The sequence below is a fragment of the Podarcis gaigeae genome (genome assembly GCF_964106915.1).
Source record: "Podarcis gaigeae genome assembly, chromosome: 16".
Classification (NCBI taxonomy): Eukaryota; Metazoa; Chordata; class Lepidosauria; order Squamata; family Lacertidae; genus Podarcis; species Podarcis gaigeae.
In genome coordinates, this window is record NC_139693.1 from 27,055,152 (window position 1) to 27,081,896 (window position 26,745).

The window sequence follows — 26,745 nt, forward strand, 5'->3', positions numbered from 1 at the left end:
TCCCTCCAATGACTAGTCAGCATTCTGTACCATATACCAATATTTACATTTGCTAATAAACTGCCATGTTTCTCTTTACCAAGCCTCTTCTGCTTTGTGCTGGTGGTAGATCTGGATACCTACAATTTTTATATTTGCCAATAAATGAGGGATCCCCTTCCTTATCTCTTCTTTGTCCTAATAGCACCCTGAAACCTATATGTCCCTTAGAGAGGCTAACCCAGTGACACTTGCAGAGCTCCCCCTGAGGACAGACTATGGAGGGCAGGCTTTTGGCGGAAAAAAATTCATGTTTGTTTGTTTTTTTGCCTACCTTGACATCCAGCCTGGAGAAGAACTTTCTAGAGTACTCTAATGCTTGCTTATAGCCTTGTAATGTTCTTGTGCATCCTAATAAAATGTATTGCCCTACACTGGCTTTGAGCTGCTAGTATAGGCAAAGCCATTTGGTTAAAAAGGGTAAGAGTTTTTGTCAGTTTGTGAAGTTGGAGAATAGTTTTATGCTGCCCTCTGCTGGCCCTTATAGTAAACTCATTGTAAAACAGCTGCAGGTAATATTTGCTTTTATGAAGAAACTAGGAGTAGGTGCCCAGTTGTACCTCCTTTCTGGAAGAAAACAGAAATAACTTGGTTTTGGACAAATCCTTGGAGATAGTTGATGCTAACACTATAATTAGCCACATACCTATCCAATAAGTTTTTTTCAGAAGGGCAGAAAATGTGGGCTTCACCAAACCACACTAGCAGCAAAATGGGTATTGCAGGCTGCGTGTAGGAGCCCCTGCAGCTGGCATAACATGAGAAAGTAAGTCCTGTTCCAATAAGATACAAAAAGAAATAGGCTTTCAGGGAGTTTGGAGATCTTCCAGAAGGCCTGTCCACATGTTGTTGTTGTTGTTGTTGTTGTTGTTTAGTCGTTTAGTCGTGTCCGACTCTTCGTGATACCATGGACCAGAGCACGCCAGGCACTTCTGTCTTCCACTGCCTCCCGCAGTTTAGTCAGACTCATGCTGGTAGCTTTGAGAACACTATCCAACCATCTAGTCCTCTGTCGTCCCCTTCTCCTTGTGCCCTCCATCTTTCCCAACATCAGGATCTTTTCCAGGTAGTCTTCTCTTCTCATGAGGTGGCCAAAGTACTGGAGTCTCAGCTTCAGGATCTGTCCTTCCAGTGAGCACTCAGGGCTGATTTCCTTAAGAATGGACATGTTTGATCTTCTTGCAGTCTATGGGACTTCAAGAGTCTCCTCCAGCACCATAATTCAAAAGCATCAATTCTTCGGCGATCAGCCTTCTTTATGGTCCAGCTCTCACTCTCATACATCACTACTGGGAAAACCATAGCTTTAACTATACAGACCTTTGTTGGCAAGGTGATGTCTCTGCTTTTTAAGATGCTGTCTAGGTTTGTCATTGCTTTTCTCCCAAGAAGCAGGCGTCTTTTAATTTCACGGCTGCTGTCCACATATGTAGACACAAAATTTGCACAGAGACCGAATGAATGCTGTTTATTGAGCATTCATTCTTAAAATGCTTGTACTGAGGTTATATGACATTATGTCAAGTGATTGTTGTACTCCTTGTTCCAGTGTATTTTCCAGTTACTTTCCTTACTGCAGAAGTCTGATTTTTTTAAAAACAAAACCCAACAGCAACAGTTTTGTTGCATAAGGGTGCTGAACACAGTTTAGTTGTGCAGCCTAAATTTGCTTATAATTTTTTTAAATTTTGTGAAATAGTGACTGTCTCAGTTCTTGGCACCCTTTGCCAAATGACACCTTCAATGGAGTCTGGAGACACAATGCAAAATCCAGAACCGTTCAAACCTGCCTTTTGCTTTCACTGTTAATGGCCCACCATATTCTCATGAGTCCCTTTGTGAAACTATTGGGATGGTATTGAAGGCCAGCCATTGTAAACGCTTTAAACTAGCTGAGAGCTTTGGTCTATTATGCTGGTGCTGTAGTGCCCCAAGGTTAATTTCTTTACTGTTTTCTTCGTTGTTGTGTTTTATATTCTCTTCATCTTGTGTAACTTGAAAATAGCAGCAAAACACTTGCCTTCTATTCATTTGATCTTTTACCATTACTTACCTAAATCCTTATTGGACTAATTAATTACTATATATTTTCTCATTCACGTCGTGATAAATGGTTGAAAGGCAGATAGATATAAGGCTATCGCTATAAATGAGGTTAGTAGATCTGGGGAGGAACCATAGGGGGCAGTTAGGGAAGGGAATTGTTTAAAGCTTGTGAAAGCCAATATCATCATCATCATCATCATCATCATCATCATAAGAGAAGGACAAAGCTAGCAACGCAAGGAAGTTGCAAGTTACAAGGCAGATTCCCTCCTGAAGCTGCCTGTCCTTGAATGAATTCTGATACAAACGTTGTGGTTGCCACATGGAAATGCTTCAAAATAACAGTAACTGTACATGGGAACAGTATTCCTTGCCAGCTGCTTATCGTCATGTGGAGGGTCTGTGCAAGCCAGAATCTGCCAGCGAGGTGCCACCCTGGCATCAGAGGTCCTCACCATGTGACTGGGCTGGAAAACATAAGCCACCTTGCGCTTTGTCAGACCCACTCAACTGCATGGACTAGTTCCTCAATTACATCCAGTTGCCCCCAACTTCTACCCTGTGCTGAATCCTTCCTTGGTCTGATCCTGTAGCTCCTTTTCACATCTTTTCTTCTCCAGTTCCCCTGCACCTTTCTTTCATAGGAACATAGGAAGCTGCCTTATGCATAGTGAGGCTACTGGTCCATTTACCTTAGTATTGTATACACTGACTGCAATGGCCAACATCTGTCACTTATCCCAGTCTCCATTTCTGACCCTTGCCTCTCCCTTCCTTTTTTTGGCAGCACCGTCAGCTCATGAAGGACAGTTTCATGGTGGAGCTTGTCGAGGGAGCCCGTAAGCTGCGCCATGTTTTCCTCTTCACCGATCTATTCCTGTGTGCCAAGCTCAAGAAGCAGATTGGAGGGTGAGGCTGTCCTGGGTGGGCTCCATGTGAAGGACCCATGTGTGTACATTTCATAAGGGAGTGGGGAGGAAAATATTTAAGAGCAGCTGGGCAACTGCCAGGTGCAACAGAGGCAAAGCACCAAACTGGAGCAGAAGTGATCCTCCCAATGGAGAGGCTAGCCCTTGTTCAGCTCAGATGCCTCTGAACATGTGCAGGGTGCCTTTCCATTACCTCTGAGAAACTGCAGACAACGAGAATAGGAGGGAGGACTTCCACTTAAGAGGGTGCAACTGCCGAGCATGTTTGAGCTCTGGTTCCTCTCTATGGTTTGGAACCTCCCAGATTGATTGCTGTCTGTGCTGCTGCATAGGGGCCTGCCCTTGGAAGCTGGAGCTGGCACAGAATCCAACTTCTAAGTATGGCAGTGCTAGTGGTAGTACACCATATAGCAGAAAGAGAATACAGTCGTACCTTGGTTTTTGAACAGCTTAGTTCTCTAAAGTTTTGGCTCCTGAATGTTGCAAACCTGGAAGTGACTGTTCTGTTAGTGAACTATTTTTGAAAGCCGAATGTCTGACTGGCCTTCCACGGCTTCTGATTGGCTGCAGGAGGGGAGGGGAACAGAATCCAGGGAAGGGGGAGCCAGGTGGAAGCTCTAACATGGTACAGTCGTACCTTGGATCTTGAACGCCTTGGCTCCCGAACAATTGAAACCCAGTTTTCGAATGTTCTTTTGGAAGCCGAACATCTGACTGGCCTTCCACGGCTTCTGATTGGCTGCAGGAGCTTCCTGCGGCCAATCCGAAGCCGTGCTTTGGTTTTCGACTGTTTTGGAAGTCAAACGGACTTCCGGAACGGATTCTGTTCGACTTCCAAGGTACGACTGTATATGTCAGTCAAAGAGCCATGCACCTCCTCACACTGGCCACTTCCATGGAAACCCAAGTTTATTTTCTTGCATTTCAACACATTTTTCCTGACTCGGGTGTTAGCATTCATCTCAGGAAAATGAACATGTGAAAGGCTTCCAAAGGCCAGATGGGTTTTGCAGCATTCTGGAAGGTGTTTAGGCAAGTTGTCAAAAGGAAAGATTCCTTTTGTAGTATGGGCCTGTAACACTGGAATGCATAAGGCAGGGAGCGGATTACCCTGGCTAAACTTTGGGGCTGCTTCAGGGAGGAGGACATCATCCTGCAAGTCTGTGGGGGCTAAGCTGCTTAAGGGGAGCAGAGGGGCAAGCTGGCTAACACTCTGCTTTCCTACTTGCAGGAAAAGCCAGCAGTATGACTGCAAATGGTACATTCCACTCTCAGACCTCAGCTTCCAAATGGTGGACGATTCAGAGGCAGTGCCGAACATCTCCCTTGTGCCAGATGAGGAGCTGGATGCTATGAAGATCAAGATTTCTCAACTGAAGAGTGACATCCAACGGGAAAAAGTAAGAGCAGAGGGGAGGAGGAGAATAAGAAATATGAATAGTGCTTGGCAGTTATATCTGTTTTCAATGATATATTAACAACCTTTTCAACAGCCTCTGTAAGAGGCATAGGATGAGATGTACTGATTTGCCTCATTGCATGGCTTTGTAGGGATTTGAACTAGGAACTTAAGTTTCATAGCCAGTGTGCTACTCATTGGGCTTGCTTTTATGCCCCGCCCCCTTTTCAGGGAGCAGCTGGCAGTACTGCTACCCCACCACCAATTGCTCAGCTAAGCATTCCTGCAGCAAAACAGCCTTCCCAGTCCTGCTTGGGTTGTGTTCAGCCCAGTCAGCTGGTAGGAAGAGCCCCATGCACATTCCTGAACTGTACAAAAGGCAATATAGTGTGAGAGGCTTTCTGCTGTAGGAAAGATTGGCTACACTTTGAGCCAAACTCAGAATTAGGGATGGTCCACTTCAAGCATCCAGAAGTGTGAACACTGTTTAGCTGCTGCCTCGAGCTCACATCCTTCTCATTGAATGACTGAGTGGTGGTGGTGCTGGTAACAGTGGCAAGAGCAGGCAATGATGAGTGTGGAGCTCTCACTGGGGGTGTCCTCCACTCCTTCCCTAGCATCCATGTGAGTGAGGGATGCTATGGCTGCCAGGGGAGTCCCTTTCACATGTTTGTTGGGCTCCTCACTCCAGAAGCCCTGAGATGGGCAGTTTCCAAGCTGGGTTGTAGGAGCAGAGTTCTGGGTTAAGGATGTATGTGAGGGTCACATGGGCAGGAAGCATAATGCCAGATAGAGCATAAAGGTAAAGGGACCCCTGACCATTAGGTTCAGTCGTGACCGACTCTGGGGTTGCGGCGCTCATCTCGCTTTATTGGCTGAGGGAGCCGGCGTACAGCTTCCGGGTCATGTGGCCAGCATGACTAAGCCACTTCTGGCGAACCAGAGCAGCACATGAAAATGCCGTTTACCTTCCTGCCGGAGCGGTACCTATTTATCTACTTGCACTTTGACGTGCTTTCAAACTGCTAGGTGGGCAGGAGCAGGGACCGAGCAACGGGAGCTCACCCCGTTGCGGGGATTCGAACCGCCGACCTTCTGTTCGGCAAGCCCTAGGCTCAGTGGTTTAACCCACACCATTTATTATTGTTGTTGTTATTATTATTATTATTATTGATTAAGCTTGTTAATTGCTTTATACAATTAACTCAGCAACTTACAAATGGCAAAAGGCGCAATAAAACATATGAAAAACAAAATAATTAAAAGGTAATCAAGCCATGAAAACAATCTCTCCATCTCCTAAGAGAAGTCACACCACCCTAAAGAGCCCCCAAAGGAATACTGCCAGGAGCTGCAAAGGAAAACGCAAATAGAAGAGAAACCTCTTTGCATGATGCCATAAATATGTCTGTGCCATTGCTAGGCAAGCCTCCCTGGGAAGAGAATTTGATAGTTAGGGGGCTACTACTGAAAAGGCCCATTGCTTTGTTGGCATGGGCAACTTTGAATGGGGAAAGATATTCCTTGGGGTCCTGAACCATGCAAGGCTTCATAGGTTAAAACCAGTACCCCCACTTCTGGTTTAAGGAACCTAAATATTGAGATTCTTGTGAACGTCAAATTCCTGCATCTGTTGAGTTGTAAAAGAACATGATCTCATTTCCTCTTGGTTTTTTTTCTTCCTCAGAGGGCTAATAAGGGCAGTAAGAATATGGAGAGGTTGAAAAAGAAGCTTTCGGAGCAGGAATCCTTGCTTCTACTGATGTCTCCTAACATGGCATTCCGAGTGCATAACCGCAATGGCAAGGTGAGAGGCCTTGTGGGCATCTCAGCTCACTGACAAACAATTGGGGCTGAATGGGGCTGAACAGAGGAACCATGAGAGGTGGTTTTGTTCATGGCGTCTTGCACATGCCCCCAAAAAACTGAGTGAACAGAGCATGCCTGTTGCACACTTAGTGCTCACTACAGAAGCAGCAAAATGAATCAATGGCTGCTTTCATTTATTATTATTATTTATTAAATCTGTATACTGCCCTGTATCCGAAGATCACAGGGTGGTTCACAACATAAAATTTACTCCCATAGTATAATGAATGCAAAAAAGACCATTATCTCTGAAGCTGAAGGCTGGCAAATTAGAACATTAAGCCCAGCTGCTAGTTAATGGCGCAGGATCTTGTGATCTTTTGGGAGCTCTTTGTAATTGAACAGAATATGGGCAGAGCTGATGGCAGGCTGTGTAAACCCTTGCAAGGGAAACAGACTCTGGATTAAATGCTCTGTGCACTTTGTACCCTCAAAGACAGATGGCTTTGCTGACGTCATGCAAGTCTTAGCTGTTAATGTTGACACTGTTGAGACCTTCACCAAGATTTTCCAAACACAGGGAACTATTTTCTTCACATGCCATATGCATTTACAGTGGTACCTCGGGTTACATACACTTCAGGTTACAGACGCTTCAGGTTACAGACTCCGCTAACCCAGAAATAGTACCTCGGGTTAAGAACTTTGCTTCAGGATGAGAACAGAAATCCGGCAGCACGGCGGCAGCGGAAGGCCCCATTAGCTAAAGTGGTGCTTCAGGTTAAGAACAGTTTCAGGTTAAGAATGGACCACCGGAACGAATTAAATACTTAACTCAAGGTACCACTGTATATAAAAAACATTTCAACACTACCTGAAGTGAACAATCTGGCAAGAAGGCAAGCATGCAAATGGCTGATTTCTTTTGTCTGGAAAAAAAAGTTCATCAGCCCAAAAAAGGAAGAACAGAAAATTATAACCAGATTATTATTTTTTAAGAAAAGACAAAAGACTGTGTAGCACTATGCATTTAACAGACCAACAGGCGAAAGGTTATTTTCACCGTACAATGAAGAGTACTGTGAATGGTCACATATACCCCTAAGACACCAAACCTCAGGACATAATTCCTAGATGGTACAACTCAATGGCTGCTTGAGCCAAAACTTGTAGAGTAAGACACATGAAGTTAATTTTTACTGTCCAGGAAAATGCTGTTAGTCTTGCAGAAAATTAATTAAAAATTGGGTGGCAGGGATATATGTTGGCTGTATTATGAACTTTGTATAATCTTATTTTAACACTTTAGATTGTTCTTTTTGTACATACTTTAGCTGTTGGATAAGGCAATATAAAATAAATAATCCTTGGGCGTCTTTTTCTCTGTCACTCAGAGTTACACATTCCTCATCTCATCTGACTACGAACGGGCAGAGTGGCGAGAGATCATCCGGGAGCAGCAGAAGAAATGTACGTGCCTATGCTCTGACTTCCCTAGGTGTGACCAGCAGGCATCCTGGGCTTGGAGAAATCAGAGGGGGGGACCTTGGGGCTGACCCTTCTGCCTGTCTAAGGCTGAACATGCCACTCTTCTGTGTGAGGGTTGCTGAATGTCCCATGTGTAGATATGCGGCCTTTCTTGACTGTGGTCTGGGTCCGATACAGATGTGTTTCTGTGAATCAGCACCTTCCAGGTGCTTCCCCTCCACTCCAGCGAGACCCCAAGGATGGGGACTCCCAGCATGCTGTCCTCATGTAGGAAGAAATTTCTACAGTTCTGTGCTCATTATTGATGCAGTGACGCTACCTAGTCCAGCCATCATGCCCAGTGAGGAGCAGGTAACTTGTTGAGGGAGATCTCCAGGTTTATTAGAAGAGGGCCTTTCCTCTGTGAGAAAAGGCTTCTGCATGATTCCCACATGTGGCAAATTGTTTGGTAGGAGTTGGCTATCTGCTTGACCTTTTCTAGGATAACCGGGAATCGTAGTATTCTATTCCCAGGATCATTTCTGAGGATCCCTTATGGATGTCTTTGTGGCAATAATACTCAAAGCAAAGAGGTCAGCATTACCGGCCTACACCTTTCTTCCCAAGTTTGCAGGAGATTAAAAGCCCATTCTCCTCTGAATTGTAGGTTTCAAAAGCTTCTCGCTGACTTCAGTGGAGCTCCAGATGCTGACAAATTCCTGTGTGAAACTTCAGACTGTGCATCACATCCCCCTCACGATAAACAAAGAAGGTGAGAACCCTGGAACCAATTGGCCTCATCTACCATTGCTCTTGACTATCTTGCCTCCAACAGTGGGGAGCACTCAAAGGGACGATTTCCAAGTGGCTGCTAGTGTCTAATGTGTGTGTTGGATCTATACCATTGCATACCAATAAAAGTACACAGTCCCAGTTCACTTCCCAGGCATAGGCATGGAGCCAGCCACCAGCTTTAGTCATCGTAGTGGTGAAAAACAGTGTCTTAAAAAGGCAGTGGCTCACTCTCAGTTCAGAAGCCTTTTTCATGCTCCCTGGATTTTGGGATGTTGCATAGTCTAATTCCTTATGCTCAGAGCTATAAACATTATAAAACTAAATTTCCATAGATTATGGAGCAGATCTTTTCCCCAAGCCACAATAACATACATTGAAGGTTGTTAAATCTGGGATAAATGTGCTTACAGTCTTTAAACACACACATTTACGCCACAGAAATTGAATTTAACAGATATAGGGGGATTTAATTTGTCTTTGCCACCGAGAGCCAGTTTAACTATCACATTTATATGTTTTTAACACAGATGATGAGTCCCCTGGTCTCTATGGGTTCCTGAACGTCATTGTCCATTCAGCCAGCGGCTTCAAGCAGAGCTCAAGTGAGTGGTAGTTGCATGGTAGCTGTGTGTGAATGCAAAGAGCTGGATTACCGTCATGCTAAGTATGATTTGGTGGTGCAGCTAGCAACCAAATGAAAGCCCCACTCTGGATTCAAGCAAGCCTCTGGTTGCCCACAGGGAGACGCTGGTGCTGCTGCCATAACAATTGAATATAATGTTATGGAAGTGGATGGGAGACCCTGAAGAGTTGCAACCAGTCAGTGTAAACAGTCCTGAGCTAGATAGACCAAATGCTCTGTCTTGGTTTATGGCAGCTGCTTCCTATACTCCTTTGTTGTTTGGCTTCTTGCACAGCCCAATCAATGCACTTTCTCTCTGCAGTTATATAGCTGGCACACATATGAAGGTGGTTGTCGCAGCACACCTAGTTGGCATTTTTGTGGCAGTCAGGAGAGTTGACCTTTGGAGGGCTCAAGGGATGGGTGGCCAGCTGGCCTCCCATCTGGTAAATTCAGCCTATGCCGCTGTCTGGCAGGGGGTGTATTCCTGTGTGGGGAGTCTATCCTGGAAGCCTTTTAAAATGCACAGTGGTGACAGCTTGGTGACTGACACCTGGCATTTTAGGAAGGTCTTCTACGACAGAATGAAATTTAATAAATTCTTCCATCATTTGAGGTTGGGTTTTACAAATCAATCTTGTGGGATAATTGTCAAGAATGAGAATGAGCTTGCAATATAATCTTTACCTTGGAGTGGTTCTGGAAACTGAGACACTTGAGAGAAGAGCAGCCCTCCAAATATCGGGTGTCAGCAGAGACTACCATGGGACTGAAGGAAGCACCCTACTCTGGGAGGTGCTCCAAAGTGTAGATCACTGTTGCATGGACCAACCAGCAGTCAGATTGATTGTGAGCGCATAGTCTGACCCAGCTGACCAAGGAAACTGCAAGAGATGTTGGTGACCCTAACCAAGCCATTGCTTCTTTGTCTTCCTCCTCCTAGACCTCTACTGCACTTTAGAAGTGGATTCCTTTGGGTACTTCGTGAACAAGGCAAAAACGAGAGTTTACAGAGACACAGCAGAGCCCAACTGGAATGAGGTAGGCTGTAGTGGTGGTCTGGGCTTCCTCTGATCACCACCTCTCATAGAGTCTTTGACAGTAGGAGGCCAGTGGTTCTGTTTGTACAGATTTAAATTGCTTTCTCCTTATGTGGTGCGTCAGGGAGGTTCCTGTAGATTTTTTGTCATGGCCTGCTCTTAAAAGGATGGGACCTTCATCTTACTCATAGAGTCTTTGACAGTAGAAGGCCAGTGGTTCTGTTTGTACAGATTTAAATTGCTTTCTCCTTATGTGGTGCGTCAGGGAGGTTCCTGTAGATTTTTTGTCATGGCCTGCTCCTAAAAGGATGGGACCCTCATCTTACTGCCACTGTCGGCATACAAATGGTTCCAAGAATTAATCCCATTTGAAAAGTGGTCATAACGAAATTCAGCTGTCTAATTTGGGGGCCAAGTGTGGCAGTGCCCTTGTGGTTCCCTCCCATTTGTTTCAGTAAGGTGGGGGGGGGGAGAGAATTATCCTTTTGGATTTCCCCCTCTATAGGCATCAAACTGTTTTGATCTAAATCCACCTCTTTAAAAATTCAGCAGGAGAGCATAGCGAGTCTTAGATGTAAATGCCACAGTTGCATCTTGTATGTGGACAGAGTCCCATCAGAGGAAAAAGCAGGGTATAAATAAATAGTATAAAAACAACAACAACTGACCACCATCATAACTGACTTGCAGCATTAACTGAGTGGGGAAAGTTCAAGGCCAATGCTGTGGCTTGCTTAGAGTGGTTAATCTTGGGCTGTATCCCTGAGGGCTGCTTTTGAGTAACTGTGAATCAGGCAGCTCCGTTGAATTTGTTTTGAATGACTTATGAAAGTGAAGGGGAAAGTAGCCAGAAGCAGAACAGTCTCTCTTTTGAGAACTGGGCAGTGGCACAGCTTGCAAGAGCAGCTGCCTCTATTGCTGTTTTTTATTCTAGTACAGCCTTCCTTATCCTGGTTCCCTGTAGATATTATAGACTACAATTCTCATCAGCCCCAGCCACTATGAATGTTCTGTCTGAGGATGTTGGGAATTGCACTCCAAAACATTTGGAGGATGTCAAGATGGAAAGGGCCGCACTAGAGGGTTTCAGTGTTCTTATTTAGAGACCTATTACAATAGTTTAGCTCATCAAGATTTTTATTTTGATTAACAAAGTATACATGCCACTTACTCTGTAGAAAACCTCTAAGTAGTTTACAAAAGATCTTTCCTCAGGAAATATGGAAGTTGCAGTATCTTTCCTGGCAAAGCCAAGAATTTGTCTCTCTCTGGAAAAGACCCAAGGGTGTGACAGTCATCCTTCACATATGTCTTATGGTCTAGTCCTCATAAAGGTTTTTTATGCCCATGCTTTAATTGTATTTTACAATTAAATTTAATTGCATTTTACAATTGTAATTTACTTGTAATTAATTGTATTTTTAAGTTTTTAATACCTTTCATTGTTTCATATTGCCTTTTTTATTGCTGCCTTTCTTATGTTAGGGGGAGGCTCCATAAGTTTAGTTAATAAAAAGCCCACCTCCCGTTGCCAGCAAAGTGCACAACCCCCTCCTTGGGGAACTATCTTATAGATTTATAGATTATGCAGACAGAAAGCTGTTTTGATTGCGCAGAAGTTGTTCCCCAGGTGGAAAACAGAATGAGACAAAATCTTCAGGATGCCCTTTCATAATTTCCCAAGAAATCTCTGTGATGTTAGTACTTTGAGAGCTACAGCATGGGTAGCCAGTGTGGTGCCTGCCAGATGTTGTTGGACTACAGAATCTATCATCTTTGGCCATTGGCCATGCTGACTGGGGCTTATAAGAGTTGTCCAAAGCATCTAACTATCCTTGTTATGAAGAGTGAATCTCGACTAACTCAACTGCTGTTCTCCTGCTGCAGGAATTTGAGATAGAACTGGAGGGTTCACAGACACTGCGAATCTTGTGCTACGAGAAGTGTTACAACAAAACCAAGCTTACCAAAGAAGATGGAGAGACCACAGACCGAATCATGGGCAAAGGCCAAATCCAGGTGGGCTGTTGGAATATATACCTTTGTAAAGGCAAGATGGCCATGTTTCTTTAAAGCATAGGGTCAGGAACAGGTGGCCTTCCAGATGTTGGACTCCAACCCCCATTGACCCAACCCAGAATGGCCAATGGCCAGTGGTGATGGGAACATCTGGAGGGTGCAACTTCCCCATCCCTAATTTAGAGCATCATATCTGTACAGGGTATCTGGGCTCCATGTGCATTGATCCACAACCCATAAAAGGCAAAATGGGAGCAGCCGTGGCCACACAGAAAGGTGGTGAGAAGCCCAATGTAGTAATGCTGGCTGGGGCTGATGGGAGTTGGAGTCCAAAACTTGTGGAGGGTACCAGCTTGGGGAAGATTGCAGTAAGAAGTAAATGGAGAGGAGTGACTGAAAGAGGCTACCACCCGTTTGGAGGACATGCTCATCTGAATAAACTACTTACCGTATTTTTCGCTCCATAGGGCGCACCGGTCCATAGGGCGCACCTAGTTTATAGGGGGGGAAATAAAGATTTTTTTTTATCCCCCCCCCCCCCAGCTCCAAAGAGCAAAGAAGCCAAGACAGCCAGCGGGACTCGTTGTCTTGGCTTCGTTTTTAGCCGTGGGGCTGGGGTCGGGGGAAGCTCGGGCTTCCCAGAACAGGTCCGGGAGCGGCGGCAAGGTTGCGGCAGCCTTGCTGCCGCTCCTGGAACTTGCGGGGCTGGGGGAGTGCTACGAAGGTTTGCAGATAGCTGCCTGAAGCCCGGGAAGCGCAGCAGGAGTTGGCACTGCGCTCCCCGGGCTGCAGGCTGCTATCCGCAAGCCTTTGGAGCCTGGCGGCAACTCCCGCCGCGCTCCGAAGGCTTGTGGATAGCTTCCTGAAGCCTGGAGAGCAAGAGGGGTTGGTGCACACCGACCCCTCTCTCTCTCCAGGCTTCAGCGAAAGCCTGCATTCGCTCCATAGGACGCACACACATTTCCCCTTCATTTTTGGAGGGGGAAAAGTGCTTCATATAGAGCGAAAAATATGGTAGGTGCTTGATTAGCCTTTGGTCTTTTCAAAGCCTGCCCTTGAGAAAATCTAGTCTTCTTTCTTTGGAACTTGTAAGACCTCTAGATGATGTCAGACATTAAGTTTTCCATCCCTCTCTCTGCTAGAGCTGGGTATAAATTATTCTTGCTTAACTATCCAATTGTGTGTTGCTAATCTGCTATTATCTTGACTGGAAATCTCACCCTCTCACTTCTGGGATTTGTGAATCATGCAGCTCTTTGTATCGTGGTGAATGCAGTGAGCCTTGGTGACTAGAGCTAGGACTGTTTATTAGCTTTACCTCTCTCTGTGTGTTTTTGTGTGTGTGTGTGTGTGTGTGAGAGAGAGAGAGAGAGAGAGAGAGAGAGAGAGAGAGAGAGGCGGTTGAATAGGAAGGAAAGCCATCAACTGACTCTGTGTTTGGAAAAGCACGGCTGTTTTCCACAGAAGCAACAGGCAGCAAATTAATGTTTCCTGTTCCATCATTTGGTCTCTCCGTCTCTGGAAAATGAGCAGCTCTTTTCTTTTGTTGGGGTTTACAGTTTATTTGCTGGAGGTTTCTGTAGAATGTTTACACTGGAATTTGGAGAAGGTTTTGCTTGGAATGTAATTCTCTTAAAGACCTCCAACTTTTCATTCATGCTACAAATTGAAGCTACTTGCTGTCACTCTGCATTTATTTTAGGTTTGTCACTTCCTGTAGCATTTGATGTCACTGTTAAAGTGAAATCCAAGGTGTGTTCTATGTGTTCCGTCAGTTTTTAATCTCATTTTGCAGAATACAGTGGTACCTCTGGTTGTGAACGGGATCCGTTCCGGAGGCCCGTTCGCAACATGAAAAGCCCGCAACCTGAAGCACAGTATCTGCACAGGTGTGCGGCACGATTTGACACTTGTGCACATGCAGTGAAACCCAGAAGTAACCCTTTCTGGTACTTCCGGGTCGCCATGGGACACAACCTGAAAAAACGTAACATGAGGTATGACGGTACATAGCCCACCTACTGGACCTCTTAACTTGTTACCTGTCACAACTGCAGAAGAAGAGGAGTTTGGATTTGATATCCCACCTTTTGCTCCTTTTAAGGAGTCTCAAAATGGCTAACATTCTCCTTTCCCTTCCTCCCCCACAACAAACACTCTGTGAGGTGAGTGGGGCTGAGAGACTTCAAAGAAGTGTGACTAGCCCAAGGTCACCCAGCAGCTGCATGTGGAGGAGCGGAGACGCGAACCCGGTTCCCCAAATTACGAGACTACCGCTCTTAACCGCTACACCACACTGGCGCATATACTCTCTGATGGAGTAGAACCCTGTGAAAGCTTCTGTCACTTCTGTTATGGTAATAAGAACATAAGACGATCCCTGATGCTGGGCAGAGTAGGCCCTGTCTAGTACAGAATCCCATTCTCACAGTGGTGAACCAGATGCCCATGGGAAGCACCCACGCAGGACCTGGGTACAATAGCAATCTCCCAACTGTTTATTCCCAGACGCCATATATGGAGGCATACTGCTTCTGATACTAGAAACAGAACATAGCCATTGATAGCCTTCATGAGTCTTTCAGGTGCTACAAGATTGATATTTTTGCAGCAAAATTGAGGCCTTTAATATTTCTTGGTTTTCTGTCATTGTGTCACAACAACAAATGCTGATTGCTTTACAAGAAATGAAAGCTAGTTCCTTCCCACTGATAGTGAAGTGTTTTGCTGTCATGCCATTAGGGCACTTTGAATGGATAAGTCCCTTTACCTTTTGGATGGGGACCAGCACTGATCAAAACAGCTCCCTTTTGTTTACTGTTCTATCATGGCATGGTTGCCTTGGGGGCGCTCTTAGGAATGGGTTTGATGTGCAAACTGTTGCTCTGTTCCCTGCCCCTGTTTCCCTGTGGCCATGGCTTCTTTCTTTTTCTAAGCACCCCAGACAAAATTTCCAGGGAAGGGGAAGCCAGGCAGAAACTCTAACATGGTACAGTCGTACCTTGGATCTTGAATGCCTTGGCTCCTGAACAAATCAGCTCCCGAATGACTGAAATCCAGTTTTCAAACATTCTTTTGGAAGCCGAATATCCGGCGGGGCTTTTGCAGCTTCTGATTGGCTGCAGGAGCTTCCTGCAGCCAATCAGAAGCCGCACTTTGCTTTCCAAACGTTTTGGAAGTTGAATGGACTTCCATAATGGATTCTGTTCAATTTCCAAGATAAGACTATATTGTGATTATAGCAGAACACTGATGGGAGGAAGGGTGGTCATCCTGAGCATTTGCATGCTGCCTGCATCCCTAACCTCTCTTTGTGAGAGGCCTACTCAGCTTATCAGTCAAGAGCTACTTCTGCAGGAGAGGAGACAAGCCTGGGGATGAATACCTGACAGCAGCAAGATACCTGACACACAGAGGCAACATGTAAATCTTGGAGAAGCCCCTCCACAGACACTGCAGACATTATTGGGGACTTAATGGGTTGTGTAGACCACCAACACAGTGTCTTTCCTTGGTTGGTTATAGTGCCTTGCAGATTTCCTAGTCAAATTAAGAACTCTTTCCCACTAAAAGAAACTTTGCTGCACTTCAGCTGCTTTGGCCTACAACTCCCATGTAGCATGACTGTATGCTAGAGCTCATGGGAGCATTACTGTACTGCCTGAGGCTGATGGTAGTTGTAGTTCAAAACTGCTGGAGGGTACCAAATTGAAGAAGGCTGCACTAAATCAACAAGGCAGTAGCTTTGCAGAAAGTGTACATACTCCTCTTGCTGTTCAGCAGAACCCAGATGGTGCAAAGTTGGTGATCTAGATGTGACACTAGCTCCTGGCTGCAAAATCATTTTTTCAGCAGTCATATTTATTTGTACTATGATAAAGTCTCTAACTGTAGGATTAGCAAGACCTCTATTCAGTAGTTCTACTTCAGCAAATTTTCTACTTGTCTTTCCAGTTCACATTGTGGTCTTCAGCCTCCAAAATATCTGCATTTCTTTGCCAAGATTTCTTCTGTCCAATGGCAAGGACACTCTAGCAGTGTCTTTCAAATCTCATTTTGCAGTTTAACATAAGCAAGTGAGCAGATTTTCTGGCATGTTTAGATCTTTCTAGTCTCTCTTTGGCGATCTTGTTGGTTTTTCAGAATACATGCTGCGATAAGAGTCTGAGAATGTCTGTGTGGGTAGAAACATAGCTACCTCAGCATTCCATAACTGGACTAATAGTATCTTTGACTTGTTACTACCGAGATTAAATGGAAACGTGCATTTTAATTCCATTTCTTCATGATTTTGGTAGCATACAGGGTCCTCCTTTTTAAGAAAGAGCCAAAGGTGCTTGGGGTTCCTTGGCTACAAGTTAACAATCTAGATACTTTTTATCTTCAATCCTGACAATGGCATTGTGGTCTGTGAGATGAAGAAGCCCTCCCACAAAGCCAGCAGGCATGCGGATTTCACTTTGGGGCAATTGCAAGACTTGCGATGTAGTAGCAGAAAAGTGAACTGCATCAATAGGAGTATAGCATCTAGATCAAGGGAAGTAATAGTGCCTCTGGTCAGACCTCACCTGGAGTACTGTGTCCAGTTCTGGGCACCACAGTTCAAGAAGGACACTGACAAACTGGAACGTGTCCAGAGGAGGGCAACCAAAATGGTCAAAGGCCTGGAAACGATGCCTTATGAGGAACGGCTAAGGGAGCTGGGCATGTTTAGCCTGGAGAAGAGGAGGTTAAGGGGTGATATGATAGCCATGTTCAAATATATAAAAGGATGTCACATAGAGGAGGGAGAAAGGTTGTTTTCTGCTGCTCCAGAGAAGCGGACACGGAGCAATGGTTCCAAACTACAAGAAAGAAGATTCCACCTAAACATTAGGAAGAACTTCCTGACAGTAAGAGCTGTTTGACAGTGGAATTTGCTGCCAAGGAGTGTGGTGGAGTCTCCTTCTTTGGAGATCTTTAAGCAGAGGCTTGACAACCATATGTCAGGAGTGCTCTGATGGTGTTTCCTGCTTGGCAGGGGGTTGGACTCGATGGCCCTTGTGGTCTCTTCCAATTCTATGATTCTATTCTATTCTATGAACATGTGAATTCACCCAAATGCATACATGGTGTCAGTGGTGCACCATTGTGATTTTGCTACTGCTTTGTTGCAGGGAAATCATGTTGTCCAAAGTGTCCATGCAGAACAGTTGTCCTCCACACAGGTGATTCATACAGGATTTCTACTCAGTCACACTATAAACAGGATTAAAAGAGTGACATTTATGTCTGTTAAAACTGTTTGGAAATAAAAACAAAAAAGGGGGTAGCAGACTAGCTGGCTGGTCTGCCTTTCCCCACTGCACCACCCTTGTTGATCATGTAAGCAGCTTGTCTGGCCAGCTTGGAATGGCAAAGCTGCTGTTACGGAATGTAATTCATTTAAACATATCCTTCCTGTTGTATCTTTGTCATTCCTCTCAGTGGCCTTATCAGGGCTGATATTTCCTCCTCCAATGGGCCAGTTAAATATTTTTTTCCAAATCTTCTTTTTTTAGCTGCTTCTTGTTTAGGTTCTTTAATAGAAGCACAATACTGGACTGCTGGTAAATTACTCCACATTGGGTGATTATTTTTTAAAGGGGGAGGACCCATCACTCAGTGGCATTAGAGCATATACAGTGGTACCTTGGGATGTGAACGGGATCCGCTCCGGAGCCCCGTTCGCATCCTGAACAGAACGTAAGATGTGACTGCGCGTGAGCAGGTCACGTTTTGCCACTTCTATGCATGCGTGTGACGTCATTTTGAGCGTCTGCACATGCGCGAGCAGCGAAACCCGGAAGTAACACGCTCTGTTACTTCCGGGTTGCCGCAGAGTGCAACCCAAAAGCGCTCAGCCTGAAGCACATTCAACCTGAGAGATGACTGTACTTTTATTTATTTATTACATTTATATTCCACCTTTCCTTCATGGATCTGGCATGGATGCTTTAGTTGAAATTCCTGCATTGCTGGAGATTGGACTAGATAACCTTTGGGAACATTCTAACTCTACAATTCTATGATTCCAAGGAGCCCAGGGTGGTGCGCATGCTTTTTCCTCTTCTTTCTGCAGCCTGGTGCCCTCCAGATGGCTTTGGGGGGTTGGACTAGATGACCCTTGGATCCCTTTCAACTCTATGATTTTAAAGCACATTTAGATGGCATCTATGCATATACACGAGCATTTTGAACTGGGAAAGACTTCTTGGAAAAGAGATGGACTTTTTCTGAGTGCTTGCTGGGAGAGCTCATAAATGCCAAACTGATTTCAGAATGAATTGAATGAAACTCTCCCATCAGTAGTTAAAAAAAACATTGAGTCTTGCATTCTTGCATTGAGTCTTGTATTCGTGCTCTGCTGTTGGATGCAGGGTGGTAGTTGTTGTGTAGAAGTACCATTTCTTTCCACAGGTGGCACTTTTACCTGTTGAGTCCCCAAAGAATACCTCAGACAGCATTTTCACTTGTTTATGTAGAAGATTCACCACCACCCCAGGTTTTCGTTTTTCATAAAAACCTCAAAGTGACTTACAGTAAATCATGCCTGTTTTAGACAAGAGTTGCATTTTAGGTTCTGCAACTTTATATGGCACAGAAGTACAGGGCATGAGCAGCAGATGAATTGCATCTTGAGTCTGGGTTGACTGTTCCCACTGTGAGAATGGTGTTGTGAAGGGCTACCCATGTCAGCTCCAGAAAGCAGTCTCATGGGGGGTGGAGGTGAGCTCAGTAGTTCCACAAAGGAAACCAGATACTTCAGAAGCCATTTCCTCTCAATTCTGGGAAAATACAAAGCTTGTTGAGGGAAAATTCTGCCTCCCTTCCCATAAACTCTTTTGGGAAGGAAAAACAAACACCTCATTGGCACCTTGGCTGCCCAAACTGAAGTGGGCAGGTCCTCCAGGAAGAATATTCTCTTTATAAAGCCCCTGGCAGAGCAAGAGTAGACTTAGAGGGACAACACTGGGCTTCAGAGCACAATAAGAGCACACGACACAGTAAGAGATGTGGGAGCTGCTGATGACCCACTCCACCACTCAGGAAGTCTTCAAGCATTTCTGCTACAGCTGTAGCTGCAGGACTCTGCTGGATTTACCGAAGAAATGTACACATAACAGAAGCCACACTCTGTGGCCCCGAGTCTGTGGCAGAGTGCTACAAGGAAAGGTTGGCTTTACTCTTACATTCATTCACATCATTCATTCTCTCTCTCTCTTTCTCCCCACCCTTCGCCTTCCCATTGCTTTGTGCTGTATGTGTGGATAGAGAAACTGCTTCCAATTATTAGCAATAATAGTGGGGTCTCAACAGGCGGAGGCAAAGGGCTAATTCTCACAAACAGCAAATGAAGGGGTGAACCTGTGCCTGGACTGTGCCACTTCAGGATTCAAGTGGGGCCTCAGGTTGTTGGATGCTCCTCCCTTTACAAAAAAAATAATATAAATTCCTATCATGTTGAAAACTTTCTAGCTCTTTTCCTACATGCTAGTTTTCTGGGCCTATGAATTTTTATGTGTGGAAGAGCATTATCATACAAACACACCCAACGAACCTGCAGTCATCTGAGTGGCATAATTCAGAGACAGGTTGACACCTTCACTTAGGCCTGAGAGAGGAGTTGGCCCTGAATCCCTAAAACTGATTCGGGGGCAGGCCAGAGGCAGGCTGATGAACAAGCTCAGCAAACCAGAATTGGTATCATGGACTCTGCTAGAAAACCTCCACTGGCTTGTCAGACAGACGTGCATATTGTGTGCAAAATAAAAGACAACTGTTTTGAAATTTTTGTGATAAGGATAAAGGTATGTGTTGAATGTATTTGCTTAGCTTTGCAAAAATATGCTGCTTTCATGACTTTCGTTGTCAAACATTCTGGAATCTTTTTTTCTCATGCAGAAGAGGGTGACGGATGACAAATGGTCTGAAAGGGCACTGAGGAATTTCTAAATCAGCCTTCCCCAACCTGGTGCCCTCCAGCAGTTTTGGACTACGGGGGCAGTTTGGAGCTATAGCACAAAACAGCTCGAGGGCATCAGACCGGGGAAGACTGTTCTAGGGTATTCATGTTGAGAACTGTTGAGGTCTATAATTTTGCTATTTGTTTTAAAGGACAAGCTAGCAGGATTCTCCTGATATCTCTGATCCTGCAAATATGTGACCTGCATACCGGTCTAATTAAATTTGGCTCCCAGTACGTTTCCGAGCACAATTCAAAGTGTTGGTGCTGACCTTCAAAGCCCTAAATGACATTGGCCCAGTATACCCAAAGGAGTGTCTTCACCCCCATCGTTCAGCCCGGACACTGAGGTCCAGCTCTGAGGATCTTCTGGTGGTTCCCTCACTGCGAGAAGTGAGGTTACAGGGAACCAGGCGGAAGGCCTTCTTGGTAGTGGCGCCCGACCAGTGGAACGCCCTACCATCAGATGTCAAGGAAATAAAATAACTTATCTGACTTTTAGAAGACATCTGAAGGCAGCCCTCTTTAGGGAAGTTTTTAATGTTGTAAGTTTTATTCTGTTTTTAGTCCTCTGTTGGGAGCTGCCCAGAGTGGCTGGGGAAACCCAGCCAGATGGGCAGGGTATAAATAATAAAATTATTTGACTAATTTATGTAAGGCAATACAGCCACTTTGGCCTCTGCACCTGATTGCTAACTCACTAATAACTCTCCATTTTTCAGCTGGATCCACAGACGTTGCAAGATAAAGACTGGCAACGCACTGTCATATTGATGAATGGAGTAAGTACAGACAATTCTAAAATGCAAGCTGGCTGCTCCTGACTGTTCCGTTCTGGATTGGATTTTCAGGTCTTGTGCTCCTGGTGACTGAAGACCCATACTCAAATGTTGTTGTAACATCTGCACACACATGCAGATGATGATATAAAACACCGACAGCAAGCTGCTTGCCAGGCCTGTGCAGCTGTTTACATGCCTGCTAAGGAGCCAGCTTTATAGATTGTTCCTTGCGTGGGTGCAGTCTCCATTAGCACACAGATACAGAGCAGCTTTGAGCATTCAATTGTTGCATAGGAACAGCATGTATAAATTTTCTATGTTGGAAATTCTGCCTTTGTATCGCCCATACTGCCAAAACACATAAGCTCTCTGATAACAATCTGCACTTCCCTGGATGGGGAAGATAGGAGAGTTTTATTTCTAATGCAATAATGTTACAGAGGATCTGGACGTATGCAGAATATGCACATCCTGTTCCTGGTGCAGCAATAGACCACCCTAGCTGTCTTTGTAGTCATGCAGGCTGCTTCTTGCACAACAAGGTCTTTCTCTGAAGCCTGTTTGACCTCTCAAAGCACTCGGCCTTATTAAATTGGCACCTTGACTATTTGGTCCTATTGATGCCTGGTGTGGAAAATCAAAACAACACTCACAACTGCGTGCCCTTGCAGGCACTAATTTTTAACAAAGGGGACAATGCACTCTGGAATTCTCCTCTGCAATTTTCACTGAAATAAATGGGAATGGCAGTGGCTTGTATTGGAGGACTTCTCAGCAGATCAAATGCCCGCCAGCGCTCAGAACTGCCTGTCTGTAACCACTGAAGTCCTGTTCTCCCTTTTAAAATATATGCAATGTTGGCATAGCTTTTTGACAAAGAATGGCACATAGTGGAATCTATTTAGAACGGGCATCTGTGTACACTGTCTCTTCAATGAGCTGTATTAATAAGCTCCAGTTAACCAGATAAAAGTGGTTTAGCTGGGGAAACTACTTCAGATGAAATAGCAATTATTTCAGACATAAGTAGTTTTGAAGAACATTAAAATCTCATGCATCATGTAAAATCTTCTTTGACCCTCAGTTACAAGTTGTTGCTCACTGTGGTGTTAATGCTACTGAATACAGAAGAGTCTTTGCTCATTGAATATCAAATGAGACTTGCTGTCTGACTATTGTCTCTTCCTAGTGAGCATGGATAAGCTGACATTATGCATAGCTGCTATTATTTATATACTTTATATTATGGTTTTCACATTGCCATGTACTTGGAGAAGCTAACACATTTTCCTTTAAGAAACAGTAAACCACATGTAAAATAAAACAAAAACAAACTGAGAAATGAAAATTTAAAGTAGTAATAAAAGCAGCTGTAAGACGCCTTACCTTAAGAGATTTTACCAAAACAATTCTAACTGTAAACTCCAGAAACAAAATTTTGCAAGTGTAAGGCTAAAAACAGGGATGGCTAACCTGTGGATCTCAAGATATTGAGCCCCAGTGATTGTGGGAGTTGTAGTCCAGCAACATCTGGAGACCCACTTTTTAGGCTCTCCTGGCCTAAAATCTTAGAAAAGTCTGGTTGACTTTCAGTTTGTATTAGACTTCACATTTCTTTCCACATTAGCTTTGTTATTTCTACCCCCTTTGACATTTTGTTGTTTTGAAGTGTTAGAAGACTCTGTTTGTAATCACAAGAGACTAATGTGGTACGTAGTTGAGAAGGGGGTGCATTGTTCTGTGTAGTTTTCCCATGGAGTATGAAAGTAACTCAGTCTGATTGCGGAGCTCAGAACAGAGCAGGTCACCCAGCTGATGATCCAAGCCCCTGTGCTATTCATTGTTACTCCTTGTGACTGTTTTTGAATGAGAGAAATCCAACAAGAATTTCTGTTGTTGGAAAGAGTAGCTATGAATCTCCTTTTTCTTCAAGGTTGAAGTGAAACTGTCTGTGAAGTTCACCAGCAGAGAGTTCAGCTTAAAGAGGATGCCCTCCCGCAAACAAACAGGTGTATTTGGAGTAAAGATTGCAGTGGTCACCAAGTGAGTTATTTCATCATTTTTTCTTTTTAATCCAGGGTTTTTCCTTAAGGCCTTTCCCCTGACCTGACAGTGAACAAAAGTTAACACGTATAATTTGCCTGTTTTCTAACAGGTAGTTTTGAGGGGAGGGGGAAGTATCTGTTTTGCAAGCTGCATCATCTTCATTGAGAGCTGCATAAATCTGCTTGGAACCCAAGTTTGTTTACTTTGAACATCATGTGCTATGCCGTGCTCCGGAACCAACCCTTGGTCTCTTCCTATCCTGTGAGATGACTCACCCTGGGATTTTCCAAGCTACCGAGCAGCCATTATGCACCACACTCAAAAAAACATTCACACCATCTGGATGGTGCTATATTAGTTTTAACCCCTGAACTTTAGTCATGATTCATTTGCCAGCAGAATGTTTACTGGCACTGCAGAACTTGGGAGGGAATCATTATTCTGTAGGCAAAAAACAGGACTACTAAAGCACGCATATTAAAGTGACATCTTTAAAAAATAGAGAAGTTGAATGAGGTTTTTTAGCTTCCTCTCAGGTATCAGCCTTACTTTGAAAAGAAAAACACGTGATTCTCTGGAGTCAGGTGAATGGTTTGGCACCCATGGTATGAACTGATGACTGGAATTTTATGGTGTTGGAGTGGGAGAATGTAGCTGCCAGTTCTTTGAACTCTTACTTTTCTGCACATCAATAAACTTTGTACTTTTGAGCAGCATGGCATATCAGGGACTAGCAAGTGCTTCAATATGATACTCACAAGCTTAGAGGGCAGATCAGAAATAGCACATAACTTTGAAAATGATAAATAGCTGTACATCTTGAACAACAGTTTTACTGTTTTAATTTCTTGACATAGTAATTCTGTAAATTTGTATTAGTATTACTTTTGAAAATACAAAATGATACTGAAAAAAAAATGTCTGCCTTCAAATGCAGGCAGCCTCTAGTTTTTCCACAGAATCAAAGGCAGTTTGAAATTGGTTTCTTGCTTGTGGTGTGTGTACATTCACACATAATTATTGCCTTTGCCTTTACTGAACTGGACCTCTTCTTGCAGGAGAGAGAGATCAAAGGTGCCTTACATTGTGCGCCAGTGTGTCGAGGAGATTGAGCGTCGTGGCATGGAGGAGGTGGGCATTTACCGAGTCTCTGGCGTTGCCACCGATATCCAGGCTCTGAAAGCTGCTTTTGACGTCAGTGAGTATCAGCTTCTAAGGTTTTCATTTCCACTAAAAATGAACAGAGTCAGTGCTCCACTCACTCTACAAACAGTTACTAGGGCCAGTCTCAATGGAAGTAGTTCGGAAAAGGAAGTGATCTGCAATGCAGTTGTTTCTAACGTACATGCTTTAGCTTAACTGCGAAATGAATGTTGTTTACATTTTCAAATCGAAAAGAAGCTGGTTCAATGCATCAAGCAGCAGTATTTCTCAAGAAACTGCGAGATACGTATGCATTGTGGTTAACTGTCATGTGTGCACTGTTTCAAACACCAGTGGTGGCAGCACACTGGAGACAGGGTAAATGTTAATGCATACACAGCCAGAGTGTGCAAGCCCATGGCATATTCCTGATCCTCCAAAAGCTCTACCATCATTTTTGAACTGAGCAAGCAATTTCAGCAGAGAGGAAGTTCAGAAGCAACACCCGAGTAGCTAAAAGCTCTGCTCCCCTCACATTTCCCTTCCCCTCCCTCTATTTCAGATAATAAAGATGTCTCCGTCATGATGAGTGAGATGGATGTGAATGCCATTGCAGGGACCTTAAAGCTCTACTTCAGAGAACTGCCTGAGCCCCTCTTCACAGATGAACTCTATCCCAACTTTGCTGAAGGCATTGGTGAGAATTTGATGACTAACAAACATACTACTTCAGGATTGCTGAATCAATTGGGAGGAAATGTGACTGAAGATATTTGGCAGAAACTCCTTCAGGGCATCCTCTTACCCAAAATAATGCAAGAATACTTAAAGCATTAGAAATGTAACTGCTTTAGAATTGTTAACATTCCTAATGTTTTAAGTATTTTAAATTGCAACATTTTCTTGTAGGGGAGTGTTTCCAGGCCGCTGATAATATCGTTGCATCTTCCAGACTTTCAGATCTGCAATCCCCTTTTTGAAAAGTGCGAGCCAGAACTGTACACTGTTTTCCATTTGTGCAGTGGACAACAATCCCTTTCCTGATAATATCTAGCATGCAATTGGGCCTCTTTTCTGATAGCTGAGGCTAATAACTGGGCCAGGTTTGGCTCTGCAGTCTGTGAGGCACAAGTTTGTAATGTATTAAGTTTCAGCCCTTCTTTAGGAGGCAGCTTCTAAACCAAAATTAGGTCAGTTCCTGGACCTGTGTGTAGCTTGATGCTGCAGAGGGAGGAAAAGATTCAGCTGCCCAAGAGAAGTTGGAGCAGCAGAGTTCAGGATGGATTGGGGGAGCAGTGAGGATGTGCCTGTATTGAGCTTGGTCTCTGGATTTTATTTTTTGTAACTTGAGTGAAACATATTATGTACTTTGGGCACTTCCAGACTGTTGCTATTTTTGATTGGGGGATTCAATCACATACTAGCAGATTCAGGTTACACAGTTATGGATTACTGAGAGGACTTGCACAACAAGCCTGTTTCCTCAAAACATTGAGTGACATGAATACACACTGGAAAGTGTGGGATAACACTCACTTTGACACAGTTATCTAACTTCCCAGCAAACAAATCAGAGTGATCAATAGAAGACATAATCTAATCTCCCCACAGACAAATAAGAATAAATGCACAATAAACAAATTGTCTGGATGCAACCTTTAACTGTTATTTATATAAGATTGCTTAATAGCATAGGGTTTTGCTCAGAGCAGACCCATGGAAATTAATGAACTTGATTAAGTTATGTACATTAATTTCAGTGATGCTACTCTGAGCAAATAACATAAAGAAAGACTGTTGACAGCAATAATCTTGGGGTTCTTTTTTGTTAGTTTAATACCACCCTTTGTTATTTCATTCAGAAATATGAAATGATAAAATACAATTAAAATCCAATATTATTTTTTTAAAATCATAAAATGGCCTGCAGCCTAAAGGCCTTGCAGAATTTTAAAAAAATCTTCACTATAATGATTATAAAAGAGTGGGAGGAGCCAGGCTAGCCTCCCTTCCATGCCTTGTGAAGCTGCATTGTGTGCTCCCATCCTGACGCTTCCCCCCCTCTCCTCATCTAGCACTTTCAGATCCAGTTGCTAAGGAAAGCTGTATGCTGAACCTACTGCTGTCTCTTCCAGAACCCAACCTTGTCACATTCCTTTTTCTCCTGGACCATTTGAAAAGGTAATGCTAGATGTCCTTTTTCAGCATTGACCATCTCTCAGTACTTACTATGGAACTCCTGGAATGCATTATTAGGCATTGTTGGGAATAATAACTGAACACATATGGTTAATAGACCTGGTCAAGACACCTTTTCAGCTTGGCTCCAAGAGAGACTACTGCTCTGAGATGGCTCATCTGCAGTGGTAGATCATATGTAGAAGTGTTGGGGGGTCACTCCTTGTCCTCATTCCTCTTGAACAAACCCCATGGATTGCTTGCCACTCTAGTGTTCTTATAAAATAACAACGTTCATACAAGTATTGGAGAACTGACCTAGGGCCCATCTCTGCCCCAGTTTCAAAATTCATATAAACCAAGATTTGAGGAACAATAACTTTTTTTTTACTTCAAAGCTAACATTCATTGCGATGCAGATAACAGAATATAGTGAAAATCTGGCTT

The 26,745-nt window shown here is 44.0% G+C and overlaps 1 protein-coding gene and 1 long non-coding RNA gene across 2 annotated transcripts in view; one reads left to right on the top strand and one right to left on the bottom strand.

Annotated features, from left to right (window-relative positions):
- BCR (BCR activator of RhoGEF and GTPase) overlaps window positions 1-26,745 on the top strand; it is a 97,196-nt gene that overhangs the window by 60,094 nt on the left and 10,357 nt on the right. Inside the window, exons 9-21 of the mRNA XM_083716888.1 lie at window positions 2,873-2,994; window positions 4,246-4,414; window positions 6,101-6,220; window positions 7,617-7,692; window positions 8,357-8,461; window positions 9,012-9,086; window positions 10,050-10,147; window positions 12,034-12,165; window positions 20,872-20,931; window positions 22,865-22,974; window positions 24,036-24,175; window positions 24,683-24,817; window positions 26,196-26,301. Of these exons, the coding sequence (XP_083573014.1) occupies window positions 2,873-2,994; window positions 4,246-4,414; window positions 6,101-6,220; window positions 7,617-7,692; window positions 8,357-8,461; window positions 9,012-9,086; window positions 10,050-10,147; window positions 12,034-12,165; window positions 20,872-20,931; window positions 22,865-22,974; window positions 24,036-24,175; window positions 24,683-24,817; window positions 26,196-26,301 (1,448 nt within the window). The remainder of the gene's footprint in view (window positions 1-2,872; window positions 2,995-4,245; window positions 4,415-6,100; window positions 6,221-7,616; window positions 7,693-8,356; window positions 8,462-9,011; window positions 9,087-10,049; window positions 10,148-12,033; window positions 12,166-20,871; window positions 20,932-22,864; window positions 22,975-24,035; window positions 24,176-24,682; window positions 24,818-26,195; window positions 26,302-26,745) is intronic.
- LOC310834346 lies at window positions 13,515-16,657 on the bottom strand. Its single transcript, XR_014559210.1, has 2 exons — window positions 14,461-16,657; window positions 13,515-14,216 (listed from the first exon to the last, which is right to left on the bottom strand). It is a non-coding gene; the product is annotated as an uncharacterized lncRNA (long non-coding RNA).